The sequence below is a fragment of the Engystomops pustulosus genome, chromosome 1 (assembly GCF_040894005.1).
Source record: "Engystomops pustulosus chromosome 1, aEngPut4.maternal, whole genome shotgun sequence".
NCBI classification, from domain to species: domain Eukaryota; kingdom Metazoa; phylum Chordata; class Amphibia; order Anura; family Leptodactylidae; genus Engystomops; species Engystomops pustulosus.
Genome location: NC_092411.1, coordinates 118644378 through 118660706, shown reverse-complemented (window position 1 = coordinate 118660706; position 16329 = coordinate 118644378). Strand labels below are relative to the sequence as shown.

Sequence of the window (16329 nt, the reverse complement as noted above, 5' to 3'; positions counted from 1 at the left end):
CCTGAAAATAAGGCCTAGTGCCTCTTTAGGTGCAAAAATTAATATCACTGTCTTATTTTCGGGGAAACACTGTATCTATCTTGGGGGCTTCAATTGTTTTGTTCTGTAATAAGAGCCTTTGATAGGCTCAAAAATACAGAAACAACTCATGGTTGCCCCTCCTATGAGGTTTTGTTCATAATTGAATTGAGACAATAAAACTTTAATAGCTGTGATAAGTGGCAGAACTGAATGCAACTGTTATTTGAACCGTCCACTGTATAGTATATCTGCCACATGCCATGTATGGAGAAGGCCCCTGCCCAACACTATGGCATCATAGTACAAAGTCAAATAAAAAACACAAAGTCCACTCCGAGAGCAAATGCATAGGGTTGGCACAGTCCACAGACAGCAATGTCTTGCAGGACAGTTAAAATTGGAGGCACAATGAACTTGGCACACAGCTACAGTCCACACAGCCTGTGGTGCTCAGCAGAAGATCCAGGTAAAAGATCATGTAGTAGAAAAAAAAATGCGGCACTCACCGGCTTCTTTGTGGAACAACAGCCACAACAGGATTATAAAATGTAATGCCCTTGTACCCCTAGGTCTTTATAACCGCACACTCAAATGGTACACTATAGGTCTGTTGATGCCATGCAATTTAGCAAAATATCATTAACTGTCCAACAACTTAGAGCCATAATATCTATTGTCACAGTTGTATAATACAAGTCTTCAGACAAGTCTTAATAAATGTGCCACACATCAATTCAGGTGCAAATTAACTTTTCATTGCTGTTTCCTAAAAATTTGAAAGAAGTAACGGAGCTAACAAATGCTGCTATTTCCTTGATGAGGACGTGTGACAAATTACACAATGTCCCTTGGCTGTAATTGAATACAGCTCTCACAGAAATTATGAGAATGTTTTGTACGTGAACACAATAGACACATGGGAACATCCTTGAGTAATTGTTACAACTGACGCCACTTATGGAATCATTAGGACAACACAGTTATTCATTAAGGAGAACAGATGCCATGTTGAATCAATGATTTCTAGAGGTCATGAAAGCAGGATGTTTGACCTTCAATGGGCACATGCCAATCTTAATTCACATTTCAATAATAACTATTGAGCCGCTGAGAATGAAAGAACACAAAAAGGACTGATAAATCTAGTATCTCTAGGAACAGAATTATAGCTAAAGTACAGAAAGGCTATCTTTTAGTTATCTACAAAAATAATATATGCGATATAAGCAACATAGTAGTGAACTTGTGGACTGTGCACTGAACTAAAGGAACATGATTTCCTCTTTCTGATAGTATCAGTTTTGTCTTACTGATGTAAATGAATTTGAAATACTAGAAGTTTGTTTAGAAGTAACTGCTTAAAAGCAGTATTTGCATATAGGCTCATCCAGGGTCAGGATGAGGCATTTTGGTGCCCTAGGCAGATGATTTGCTCAAAATGCAGCCAAATTAGATCCAGTGCCATTGGGAAAAATAAAAATGCCCCCCCCCCCCATTAAAAATAATAAGAAAGAAATCTAAGTGGCCAACTGCTATGGAAACATCTACAATAAGACCTCCCAGCTGTATACATGGCATAAAATAGAAAAATATGTCCGTTCAGTGGAAATTGCTGTGATGCCTATACCAAAAAAATAAACCTGCAAAGAATGTAGCAAACACATAAATATATTCCAGCAATGAATATACCAAGCACCGATAAAAATATCCTGCACTTCTATTTATTTACTACACACATCAATATATACCAGCATTACATGTCCTGCACATCTGCTCTGTACTTAGGCACAGACATCACTTAATGTTAGGCTGCAGCTGTCTCCCATTCTTCTACTTCCTGTAGTCTCCTCATTGTTGTCATTCCTTCTCCATCAGGTAGAGAATGCCTTGGAAACTTCTCCCAGTTATGACTTCTCAAAGTCAATATAATGTCTCCTAGATAACAGCTAAGTGCCCCCTGCATATACAGATAATACACTGCGACCCATTAATATATTATAATATATACTTCCATACAATTTAATTAATTTTATTTTTATTAATCCGGTAGCCCCAGCACACTTCCCCAGTATATAGGTAGTCCATGCCCTCAGTATATAGCCAGCCAGTATATAACCAGCACATGACCCCAGTAAATAGCCAGCTCCATAGTATATAGCCAGCCAGTCCTCTGCCCCCCAGTATATGGCCAGCCCCCAGTAGTATATAGCCAGCCAGTCTCCAGTAGTATATAGCTAGGTATCCAGCCCCCAGTAATATATAGCTAGTCAGCCAGCCCCCAGTAGTATAAAGCCAGCCCCATAGTACATAGCCAGCCCCCAGTAGTATATAGCCAACCCCATAATATATAGCCAGCCACCAGTAGTATATGGCTAGTCAACCAGCCCCCAGTAGTATATAGCCAGGCCCATCGTATATAGCCAGCCCCCAGTAGTTTATATCCAGCCTCATAGTATATAGCCAGCCCCCAGTAGAATATAGCCAAACTCATATTATATAGCCAGCCTGCCACTATAGTATATAGCCAGCCTGACCCTCTTTGTAGTATATAGCCAGCCTGCCCCCCTGTAGTATGTAGCCAACCTGCTCCTCCATGTAGTATATAGCCAGCCTTCCCCCTGTAGTATATATACAGCCTGCCCCCTGTATTATATAGCCAGCCTTCACCGCTGTAGTATATAGTCAGCCTGCCCCCCTATAGTGTATAGCCAGCCTGCCCCCAGGTATATAGCCAGCCCTCAGTAGTATATAGCCAGCCACCAGTACAATATAGCTATTCAGCCAGCCCCTAGTAGTATATAGCCAGCCCCATATTATACAACCAGTCCCCAGTAGTATATACCCAGCCTCATAGTATATAACCAGCCCCCAGTGGTAAATAGCCAGCCCCATAGTATATAGCCAGCCTGCCCCCTCCTTTTAGTACAAAGCATGTCCCTGCTTCCCTTCTGCGCCTCTCTTTCTCCCATACAACAAGTAACGTGAACATGTGGGGTGTCTCCTTACTCAGGAGAAATTGCATAACAAATTTTAAGATGGGTCTTCTCTTTTTATCCTTTGCAAATATGTAAATGTCACCTCCATTTTGTGATTTTAATTTGAAGATTTCTAAGGGTTAACAAACTTCTGAAAAGCTGTTTCTGTTGCATGCAAGCCGATGCACCAAAATCTGATTGCGTGCAACTCAATCCCCAGAGCGATGCGGCGCAAAACGGAAATAGTTGGGAAACTCGACGAATATGCACTCTGCGGACCCTTAATAAATGATCCCCATTGGGTTTTTCAAAAATTATATATTTCAGAGCTCATTAAAAACAATAATAATCCTTGACATCAAAATAAATTATCCTGACATTTCAAAAATTATGAAAACAACAAAAAGCAGACATACGGGAAATGTTATTTAGTAACTAATAATGGCATATATTTTAAAAAAAATCATCATTTTAGAAAAATGTTTCTTAAATAAATGCAAAACTAAGTTACCATTAACCCCTTAAGGCTCTTTCGGCCCTTTTTTGTGTTTGTGTTTTCATTTTTCACTCTCTACCTTGAAAAATCTATAACGTTTTTATTTTTCCATGTAAAGAGCTGTGTGAGCTTAGTGACAGTATTTAATATTCCATGCCCTGTACTTGGAAGCGGTAAAAAAATTCCAAACGCATTTGCACCGTTTTCTTGTGGGCTTGGATTTTACAGCTTTCACTGTGCGCCCAAATGACATTATTCTGTGGGTCAGTACGATCACGGGGATACCAAATTTGGATAGGTTTTATAATGTTTTCATACATTTGCAAAAATTAAAACCCCCTGTACAATGTACAATGATTATTACTGTTTATTTATATGACTTCTAGGGAAAGGGGGGTGATTAGAATTTTTTTTTATATATTTTTCAGACCCCTTAGAATACTTTAACCCTACTTTGTCTGATCGATCCTACAATATACTTCCATACTACAGTATGGGGATTTTCCTCCTCATTCATCGTATATTGTATTGAATAGGTTAAAACGAGACAGCCTCTGGTCTTCGGAAGTCACCAGGCCCAGATGAGTTACCAGATATTTTATTTGTGAATTTGAAGAATTTGTGAAAGTGAGAGTGTCAGTTACCAATATTCGGAAGGTACTGACTGTGTTGGATAAGTTGTGTGTGCAGCCCCCAACAGCAGGTATAAGGGCATTGCTAGTGCAAGATGCAGAAAAAACATTCTATAATATCCTCTGGAGGTGTCTGGACCAGACCCTAGATCATTTTGGTTTGAGGATTGCTTTTAGGAAGCTAATAGAATCACTCTACTCCTCTCCTCGAGTGGCAGTTTACTATCAGGGGCATATATCTCCTTTTATTATGCTACAAAGAGGAACAAGACAGGGCTGCCCTCTATTGCCCTTATTGTTTGACCTGGCCATTAAACCTGCTTTGGATATCCTAAGGTTTTAAGTAGGCCCAGCTACTGTAACAACAGCATGTCAATGTGGGCCATTGACTGGAGTATAAGCATAGGGTAAGAAATGCAGCAGCTACTTTTTAATAAATTGTCCAGCAGGTGCCCCTCACTATTGAAATGTCCACAACGGAGCCCCCCTTTAATGAAATATCCACAGCAGAGCCCCCAATTAATGTAAAGTCTGCAGCAGAGCCCCCCTTTAATTAAATGATCACAGCAGATCCCCCTTTAATGAAATGTCCACAGCAAAACCCCCTTAAAAAATAAACAACACCATACTTACCTCCGGCTTCTTCTTACCGTGGCTCCCTTTCTTTCCTGCAGGCGCGCACACACTATGATGCCACATGGCTGCAACACTGTGTGATGTTATAGTCTGAGTGAGCGGGCAGGGAAGAAGACGGAGCTGTAGGTAGAAGCAGCCAACAATAAGTATTAGTTTAAATTCTTTGGCTGTGGCCTGGGACTGGGTGTTCTACGGCCTGGTCTTGGGTCACAGCCAGGTGTTGTTTTACAGCACTGCCCCAAGATGCCGCCTCCCTGTTATCCAGCATGGGGTGCCACCCAAAGCAACTTTCTCAAGTCGCCTCACAGTTGGTGTGCCCCTGGGCAAGGGAAGATTGGTATTTTTTATCACTGACACGAGATACTGTTTTTGTAACATGTTTATTTTCATTTATCGCGACTCAAACTGTAAATACATGAATGCATTTTTATGTACCTCCTTTGGCAAATTTTAAAAAAATCACTTTGGTAAGTTATAGTGTTCAAAAGTTATAACAATATAAAACGAAAAATGTCAGATTACAAAAAATGGGTCTGAACCCTAAACTATAAACTGGGGTTAACATGTGTTAGACTTTAGCTACTGTGCAATATTCTAAACATTCCATACTATTGGGTTGACCACTTTAATTACAAAAAGTAAGAAGAAGGTCATCTGAATGGTAGAGATATATACAGTACAATGGAACTTTGGAATCATTCACTAGCACATGTTGTATCTTTGTTTTGCTTTTCTATGATGTGAAGAAGTTAATTACTTAACAGCATACCATAGGTTTTCAGTAATAATCTCACAAACTTACAGAAGATACACATCTTTATTGGTACAGCCTTGCATTAAATTAGTTTTCAATGAGATATGAATCGTAGCAGAAGCTGTATATGACTTGACTTGCAAAGTACAGACGTGATACAGCGTGTGTCAACAATATACATATTCATATTATGTTCTAAAGTGTTTCAACAAAAATTGGGACCTTATGAAATTCTAAGGTGTAACTGGAGGTAGAACTGGAGGTGGCAGTGTTATATGTAAAGTTAGCTATGGACTCACAAACACTTAATTAAACCCCAAATGAAAATTGAAATGAGTTGGCTAACAAAGCGCTAACACTTGTCTAGTTAACAAATATTCTTTTATTAAATAATAAATAACTCAGCCCCCACAAAGAGTTCCTGTCTGCTTGCTTGGTCCACCCTAAACAGTTGACAATTACTGGGCAAATGACACTGTCGCTCACAGGCACCTGATGGGTAAAATAAGATCTAGTGGTTTGGCAGGAACCATTTGCGATTGTATTGAAAACTGTATTGTATCCAGAGAGTTGTGGTCAATGATTCCTACTCAGAACAGCCACCAGTTGCCACCAGTGGTGTACCCCAGGCTCCAGTGCTTGGCCCATTACTATTTCATTTATTTATTAATGATATAATAGTACATATTTATAGCACTGTGTCTTTTCTTGAAGATGACACCAAGCTGTGTAGTGTAATACAGTCTATGGAGGATGTTCATAGGCTGCAGGATGACTTGGACAAGCTGAGTGTTTGGTCATCCACTTGGCAAATGAGGTTCAATGTGGATAAATGGAAGGTTATGCATCTGGGGGCTATTAATCCAAACGAAAAATATGTCCTTGGGGGAGTAAATCTGGGAGAGTCCCTCGTTGAGAAGGACCTTGGTGTACCTTTTTACATCTAAATAACATTGACGGTTATGTCCATAGTTTCCCCTAAATTCCTTCATCTTCCAATCACTTCCCTTCCTTGGTTGAACCTGATGGACATGTGTCTTTTTTCAACCATATAAACTATGTAATTATGTAACTCTCACAGGGTAAACAGCAGGTCAAGCAAAACTAAAATCGGCATTGGACTCAATAAGATTCCACACTTTGATTCACTTTCTAAACACAGTCAAAGCGGTACGTGTGACAGTACCTTCAAACAAACATCAGTGTTAAGGACAAGTGATCACAAAAGTATGTAGAAAAGCAAGCTACCCATAGCTTGTGAAAAAGAGTTTTCTGAAGCTTGCACCTGTAGGAAATGTACAGAAGGTTGACCTTTCCTGCAGTGAAACATTGGTTAAATAATAAATTCCATGTTATTCCTGGAGGACTGACTGCTGAGGAAATGGATGATTTCTTTTGTAAATGTATCCTCTGAAAATTAAAGTTCTGTAATAAGTTACTACTGTAAAAAATAAAGATAATAAGGAACAATCAGACACAAGTGACCCTGTATTTGTTTGAGACATGATTCTTTTCTATTTATTCTATAAAACTGTGGAGAGCTTCATCTTCCAAAAATTGCTGTGTTTTAACTCTACAGGCTAACCTGGATAAAATGGGAAACAATGGTCAATGTTGTCAAATGTAATGCTTTATATTTTGCATCAAACATGAAACATTCTAGGTATATCTTGGATAGGTCTCTATTTGGTGCTACAGTACAGAAGGATTTGGGAGTAATTATTGGTAGTGACTTGAATTATAGCATACAATGGCAATCTTTTGCATCAAAACTCAATAAACTATTATCCAGTTTTAGAAAAAGCATAGTTTCTGGAGAAGTTCACCTCTCTCATGTTCATAAAAGACACTAGAGAGCTATATAAATATCAAAGAAGGGCACCAAATTATTGCATGATATGGAAGGTCTAAAGCAGGGGTGTACAATATGGTCCGGGGGCCATATTGTCATACTGCTCATCTTTAAGGGGTTGCACCCGTAAGCAGCACCCTAGATGTGCCTACAAAAACAGTAGATCATCAGTAGATCCGATGCTTTGAACACAGATTAATGTTCCATTCCCACAGGAGAATCGGAGAGACCTGTTTATGTCATTCCTGGGGTTCCAACCATCAGACCCCCAGCAATCATAGACTTACCCCCTATTCCTGTTAATTGAAAAACATAGGAAAGAATATTATTAACAAAATAAACTAGACTTTTCTCCACAAACATTCTTAGATGGAGGATAGAGATCAGGACTGGATGGATGGACAAATTTTAAAAAGGGAAAGGGGAATCAGAGATGAAATGAAAAGGGATATAAAGGACAAAATTGACATATTGTCATACTGCTCATCTTTAAGGGGTTGCACCCGTAAGCAGCACCCTAGATGTGCCTACAAAAACAGTAGATCATCTGTCTTTTTATCTATCTCCTATAATTTGTCTATTTCCTATATATATATATATATATATATATATATATATATATATATATATACATATATATATATATATATATATATATATATATATGTTTATCTAACCATTTATCTATCTAGCTTTATGTCTATCTTTTTATTTTCTATCTATCTATCTATCTATCTATCTATCTATCTATCTATCATTTTTATCTATTATCTATCCATCTATCAATTGATCTATCTCTCTTCTGTTGTATCTCTCTCTCTCTCTCTCTCATATCTATCTATCATCTATCTAGCTATCTATCTATATACATTATATTTATGCATCTATTCAGTAAGCAGTCTTACTGAATGTGACAGTTCATAAAAAAGCCCTGGTGCTAGAGTGGGAGTGGAATGCCTTACTAGACATAGGTTACATTGTTTTTGTATGTAGACAAGACGTTAGTTATAGAAAATGAGGCTTTGGTAAAGTAGACACTAACATGTTAGCATCTACAAATGACACTGATGTGTAAGAGAATTCACTGGTTACAATAAAATAAAAATTATATGTTAGGGAAAATGATCACGGCTACTTAGTAGCTTCTGATGGTGTTGGTGATGTAGTTCATGTATTCACACATTCAGTTTTTTTTCATTACTATTATTTGGTTTAGTTTTAGAATGTGGTTAATTAAAGGGGATATCTGGTCACAGTAAATTTTCCCCTATCAACAGGATAAGGTATAACTTGATAATTGATGGTGGTCTTAGTTGTGGAGAACAAGGAACAGATTAAAAGAACAGGAGTCATTTGTACCCCCAAATACAAAATATTAGCTGGTCAATATTCCATCCCGCTGTTCTGTTCTCTGCTTGACCTGTCATTCTATTAAATTGTGTGTCATGATCCATTAGGCTACCACAACTGGAACCCCCACAAATTACAAAGTAACCAAGTAGATAGGATATAACATTTTGTGACTGCAGAACCCCTTTAAAAAAGGGAAGCAAGACTTTTTAATCTTATTAAGCAATTACAAAACTTTCTCCTGTTCTTCTTCTCTCATTTCCATAGGCGGTGCTGGGTCCACTCATAGCCATAGCTTTAAAGCTATCCCAAATACATGAACGGACCGGACGTAAAGGACCCACGGTTATCACCTGAATCTTCCCTTCAAAAACTACAATGGGCCAAAGAGTGTGTAAAAGAGCAATTTATCAGTTTTTCAGTTATTGCCTTTATCTTGCTGTATATGTTTCAAGGTGATGTTTTTGTGTTTAACACTGTTCGAGGTTGATTAAAAAACTAAAGTTTGGCATTTTATCTCATACATCAGCATTAGTTATGGTTTAAATGGAAATTCCATATGGCAGTAACATTTATTTTGTCCATTGTAATTCTCCATGCAGACAGTAAGAGTGATTGTACTTTATAATGTTGTGAACACAATGGTTGCTTTTAAAACTTTGGTAGCTTAAAACTTTATAAATCTGTGCTTTCAATTTATGCAAACACCAAATTGGTGTACCCGGCACACAGCACAGCTGGAATACATGGCACAGCTGGATTTGGTGTCCCCGCCACACAACACAGCTGGAATTGGTGGACCCGGCACACAGCACAGCCGGATTTTGTGGATCCAGCACACCGCACAGCTGGAATGGAAGTTGCCTGGCACACCACACTAATTTTTTTTGTCCGACTGAGAACCGGAATACTCCCTAATTTGTGTTGCATGGTGCCGAGTGCAGCTGCGCCACAAAACGGTCACGTGCGACACATTTGTGGTACAAACACTTCTTAAATACCTGTACACGCAGTTTACAATAGAAAGAACATGCCAAGTCTGTCAGAAAACTTGGCGCAAAGCCCTTAGTAAATGTGCCCCATTATTTTTGATGGGACAACCCATTTAATGTCAATGTTTAGTCTTGTTCACGGGGCCACGACAGATCCATTTTAAAACAGGCCTTAGCCGATCCTGATGGATCTCATTGACTTGTAATGGTGGCCATCATGTCTACATTAGATTCATTAGATACATTACATTAGTGATTGATGGCAAAAATATTATTTCAGAATAAGATGTCATTACCTTAAACAGCATCAGAACCCAACTCATGAAGAGTAGAAAGAATTTTCAATGTGAACGGAGCTTAAAGGATTTTTTTTTCGGACCAGGGACTGATAGCTTCAATTTTCCATTTCTGTTCCATTACTCAAAGATTAGAGGATAACTTCAAATTAACCCAAAAAGTTTGGTGGAAACTAGACATTTGTGTACATAATAATGATATTCCTTCTCAGTCTTCTCCATATTAGATAGATGTACAGCAGTGACATTTTTTTAGCCTCTATGACATTTTGTGGATCCGGCACACCGCACAGCTGGAATGGAAGTTGCCTGGCACACCACACTGGAAAAGATGTCATGAAAGATGGCATATTTCAGAACTTGGTCTACTTTGGTCTTTGTAACACAGAGAGTGTTATGAATGTATTAGGTGACAGCTATCAAATAAGTAGCAGCCATAAATTGACAAGTTTACAGGGTCATCATTACTGTTTCTATTTGCACAAGATGCTATTGACCAAGTGTGTGCCCTGCATATAAAAACAGGTTGGTTTACCATTGATGGTAAAATAAGAAAAGTGTCAGTGTATCACTTTACATATAGTCAGTGTGTGATGAAATAAGGTTTTGCTTTAGACAGCAGTACTTGTATTTGAGTAGTTAAGGCAGCCAGATATTACACAGTATTACACAGCAGTAAAGGCTGCTTGATATTTAAAAAGTATAGAATTGCATATTTATTTTAGATATAGCATACGGCTTGCAACAGATTAGGGGCCACCTGTTTATTTTCTTGATGAAGATGATGTTGTTCTTCTTGATATACTTTCCTCATGAACAGCCCATTTTACCAATTTAGGATACCCACTGGATTGTGTTCAGCTTCCACCACGTGAAAACGCCTTGCTAGGAGGGCGCGGATCCTCACTTCACCTGAGAACTGCTGTGCATCCACCGAGGCATGGTGCTGGTTAAAAACCTTTTCTTTATTCACAGCATTTTTAAAAGTGGACATATACATTGAAATTATCCAACGCGTTTCAGATGCTGGCTGCATCCTTAACCATGATTAAGGACACGTCTGAGACAGTGATCTATCATTCCCACAGAAGTGAATGAAGTATATGCACAAAGGTCTCATAGAACCCTGTTCTTATGATTTCTTAGTTGGACCCGCAGTGCTAAGAGGCTTGCCCCTGATCTGTATAAGGAAATAGGGTTAGGGTTAGCCCCTGCTGAATATTTTTTAGTCCAACGCATAATTATAAGCAGTTTCTATATTTACACATATATCTGTGTTTTTCTCAATAAATGTGCTGAGGTGAGGACACATATGCTTAGTGTTAACTCTCTCTCTCTGCTCCTTGAAGATGCTGAGCAAGTGTGAATGCAGTAATATAATATATCAATTGCCGGTCATTTGTACTGACTCCAAACCATTAGTCCCATCCACACCCAAGGAAACAGAGAAAGAATCAAGAATCTTTTACGAAGGTAGACACAGAAACAGCGAGTGTTTACGTAAATGTAAAATAAAAAAGTTGTGAGAATGGACTGGATTTAAAGATACACAATGGGGTATTTTTACTAAGAATGTAGGAAACTGCACTAAAAGTGCTCTGTCTGTGTACAATGCTGGGTGCGCCAGATTCATTAAGAACGTGCACCAGAAATCATGAATCTGGCACTTCCCTGCACTGGCTTGACAGAGTTCACTAATTTTTTTTGTCCGACTGAGAACAGGAATACTCCCTAATTTGTGTTGCATGGTGCTGAGTGCAGCTGCGCCACAAAACGGTCACGTGCGACACATTTGTGGTACAAACACTTCTTAAATACCTGTACAAGCAGTTTACAACAGAAAGAACATGCCAAGTCTGTCAGAAAACTGGCACAAATCCCTTAGTAAATGTGCCCCATTATTTTTGATGGAAAACCCATTTAATGTCAATGTTTAGTCTTGTTCACAGGGCCATGACAGATCCATTTTAAAACAGGCCTTAGCCGATCCTTATGGATCTCATTGACTTGTAATGGTGGCCATCATGTCTACATTAGATTCATTAGATACATTACATTAGTGATTGATGGCAGAAGTATTATTGCAGAATAAGATGTCATTACCTTAAACGGCATCAGAACCCAACTCATGAAGAGTAGAAAGAATTTTCAATGTGAACAGAGCTTAAAGGATTTTTTTTCGGACCAGGGACTGACAGCTTCAATTTTCCATTTCTGTTCTATTACTCAAAGATTATAGGATAACTTCAAATTAACCCAAGAAGTTTGATGGAAACTAGACCTTTGTGTACATAATAATGGTATTCCTTCTCAGTCTTTTCCATATTAGATAGATGTACAGCAGTGAAATTTTTTTAGCCTCTATGACATTTTCTTCATTATCTGAGAACCTCTGTAAAAGGCACTAAAGTTACTTTAAAAGTCATGGACCGGAGAAATAGAAATTGAGAGAACAATTTCGAACTGCAATTGAAATAAGGCCCCTTGGAAGCTGGTCACCACTATTTAGTTTACTATGGGATTTTATTTCTTAAATATAAATCTGTGATATGTCCTTATATAAGGGTAAGTAGGTAAGCTTGTATGCAGTAAATTGCAATATAACAGACACAGAGGAACAGTTTTTGTTTATATTATATAATGTCCTTTCAATGTGCCAAATTACAGTAACACAAGTCTTCAATGTATGAGGCAATTTCATTTTGTATGTCACTGAGTGTTTTATTCTATCTATAGGAAGCAGTATACTATTGTATTGTTTGGCACAACTTATTGGTGCATCTTCAAGTATGGAATCTGCACCCCACTCAGTATTGATGCCCAATATATGCTCTTCTATATACGCTCTTCTCTTCACAGTACTCTACGTGTTATCTAGGGGTTATCAAGATGGATTTTGTGCTTCAGGGTTATACCTTTTACAACTGTTCTCCCTGCAGTTAATGTAATTTAGATAATAACTGTACATAGAGTAAGAGTCATTCATTTCCTGCAATGCTTTTTAACACTGATATTGTGTCAATAAAATCAAATGCAAGACGTGTGTGTCCCATTTATTAACAGTAATGAAGGGAAATAACAATATGTTATGTGAAGAAATTATATAAATTTACAGTAAATTTACATTAATAGTGGGTAGAATATCTGAATTTTCTAAATCACTACTTATAAGTGTCATTGTATCCATTATATATGTATACACTCTTAGTGTATGCCCTGCTTTATATATAAAATGTACCTGTTATGCATCCAATTTCATCACTCAGATCTGTAAATAGATCAGATGCTTTGAACACAGATTAATGTTCCATTCCCACAGGAGAATCGGAGAGACCTGTTTATGTCATTCCTGGGGTTCCAACCATCAGACCCCCAGCTATCATAGACTTACCCCCTATTCCTGTTACCGTATATACTCGAGTATAAGCTGAGTTTTTCAGCACAAAAAATGTGCTGAAAAACACTAACTTGGCTTATACTCGAGTCAAAAAGCTAAAAAAAAAAAGACTAAAAAAAAAATCTAAACTCACCTTTTCAGCAGCCGCGCGAGTCTCCTACGCGATCGTATTGTGTGTGCCGGCAGCCGGCTGACGTCAGAGCTGCGCGCTGCACGGACCTGGCGCCACAGCCAGAGGGATCGCATAGAAGACTCGCGAGGGCGCCGAAAAGGTGAGTTTAAATTTTTTATTTTTTTAAATTAACTGTCTGGCCCCATAACGGGCCGGGGACCCGGCTCCATAACGGGCTGGGGACCCGGCTCCATAACGGGCCGGGGACCCGGCTCCATAACGGGCCGGGGACCCGGCTCCATAACGGGTCGGGGATCCGGCTCTTTAAGAGGGCACTGGGGCTGGTGGCTAAATACTTGGCCAGGGGCTGACAGGCTACAAATTGGGGCAAGGGGTTAAAGGCTACAAATTGGGGCAGGGGGTTAAAGGCTACAAATTGGGGCAGGGGCTGACAGGCTACATATTGGGTCAGGGGCTGACAGGCTGCATATTGGGGCAGGGGTTGACAGGCTTCATATTGGGGGCAGGGGCTGACAGGCTATATATAGGGGGGCAAGGGATGACAGGCTATATATTGGGGCAGGGGCTGGCAGACTATACTGGGGCAGCGGCCAGCAGGCTATGTACTACTGGGGGCTGGCTGGCAGCTATATACTATAGGGGGCTGCTGTCTATATACTACTGGGGGCTTGGTGGCTATATACTGGGGGGGGGCTGTGACCAATGCATTTCCCACCCTCAGCTTATACTCGAGTCAATAGGTTTTCCCAGTTTTTTGTGGTAAAATTAGGGGCCTCGGCTTATACTCGAGTATATACGATAATTGAAAAACATAGGAAAGAATATTATTAACAAAATAAACTAGACTTTTCTCTACAAACATTCTTAGATGGAGGATAGAGATCAGGACTGGATGGATGGACAAATTTTAAAAAGGGAAAGGGGAATCAGAGATGAAATGAAAAGGGATATAAAGAACAAAAGAGAACATGTATAAAATATTACTACTTTGGTCTTTAAACACACATAAAATCTGTAAAAATGAAAAAAAAACTGATAAATGCAATATGAAAGGTGGATGGCTAAAGAATAAAACTAAACATCTTCAGGAATACAAATACCTTAAATGAAGTTTGTCATTGGGAATAAAAAAAAACACCTAGATCAGCTTCTTTTGTATATTGAAAGCTAAAAACCTATTTAAGCAGGTCTATTTTCTTTGATCAGTATTATTGTAAATGCTTTTCGACAAATTTAAATGTATATCTACAAGTGGTAATAGTTAAACCAAATCAAGTAAATGTCTTGTTTTAGCAACATACTGGCAAGTATCCATGTTGGAGGCTTGATAGTGGATTTTGAAAAAGATTTGTCATGGATTTTATGGCAGAAAAGCTATGTTAAATATGCACTAAAATGTGCTTTCCCAAGACAAATGTGGTGCCCATTTTCAAAAAGGACTCTAGGGAGGGTCATTTATATTTGACATTTCTCTTATATTTGTAACTTTTTCTTCTCTCTGCACTAACAGCTGGGATTGCGATACTCACACACGATTCTGGCTGTGTAACCCTATAAGCAGGTTGACATCCTCTGTGTACGGCCAACAAAAGAAAGCTAAAAACCCTAAACCAGAATTAAGGATTTTCTTATCCCCACCAAGAAAGAAATTAAGAAAATATCATCAATTAGCTACTATTGATTTTTGGGCCAAAATCAGTGTATTCTCCAAAGAAATTACAAATTGTAAATTCCACCTCCATTTTGTTGTAACCCCTGTAAAACACCTTAAGGGCTAACAAACTTCTTAAAGTTTGTTTCTCATACATTGAAGGGTGTAGTTTCTATAATGGGGTAATTTATGGGTTATTACTTGAAAAACTGAGCAGGTGTCTGTTTGTGATTTTCATAAAAATGTGAGAAATTGCACCCACAATTTTAAGCAATTAATTAAATAATTAAGCACAATTAACAACCTTAAAAAATGAGAGGATGCATAAAAAAACATGCCAACATAAAGCAAATATTCCAGAAATTTTAGTTATGAAGTTATTTGGGGGCTATGACTATCTGCCTGATGAGCAAAAGATTTTTTAATTTTTTAAAATTGAGAATTTTTAAAGATTTTTCCAAATTTAATTTTTTTTCATAATTAAAAGCAAAAGATATCATCCAAATTTTTCTACTAGTTTGAAGTACAATGCGTGATGAGAAAACAATATCAAAACTAACTGGACATGTTAAAGCAATTGAAGATTATAACCACTTAAAGTGAGTGACACAGGGCAGATTTAAAAAAAAAGGGCTTGTCCCAAAAGCCCTAAAGTAGCTTGGTCCTTTAGGGGTTAAAGTTTTTAAACATTTTTGTGCTTAAATGCAACATGAAAGTGAATGTTATATTCTGAGTCAAAATATAAGTAAACCATTTTATATTGTTTATATTTATCTGCTGTGGATTTGCAGAGGGTACAAATGAAAGCCACAAAACTGCCCTGGAGTTTCAGAGAGTACAAAGAACCACGGAGAACCACAAAATTAATAAAGGGAATTGAGGTTTAGATTTAGTCTTGAGAAAAAAATGACGGAACATGATTTATTTATATAAATATATCAATGGCATATAGAAGTAGTATGATAAAACCTCATTCGTGTGAAGACAGGAAGAGGATTCAATCTTTCCAACTGGATAGAAAAAATGTCTCCAGAGGTGAAAAAGTTTCTTTGCTGTAATCTGTAGGATAGCCTTCCTCTGGTCACAACAGAAGGTTTCAAAATGGGCTCAGGTCTTCCTACAGTAAATTAATCATGGATGATGT

General features: G+C 38.2%; 1 protein-coding gene across 2 annotated transcripts in view; it reads left to right on the top strand.

Annotated features, from left to right (window-relative positions):
* The window catches only part of PGM5 (phosphoglucomutase 5), a 154543-nt gene extending 145304 nt beyond the window's left edge, over window positions 1–9239 (top strand). For both annotated transcript variants that reach the window (XM_072151397.1, XM_072151386.1), the window contains one exon: window positions 8984–9239. In XM_072151397.1, the coding sequence (XP_072007498.1) occupies window positions 8984–9073 (90 nt within the window). In that variant the 3' untranslated portion in view covers window positions 9074–9239. The remainder of the gene's footprint in view (window positions 1–8983) is intronic.
* The last annotated feature ends 7090 nt before the right edge of the window (window positions 9240–16329 follow it).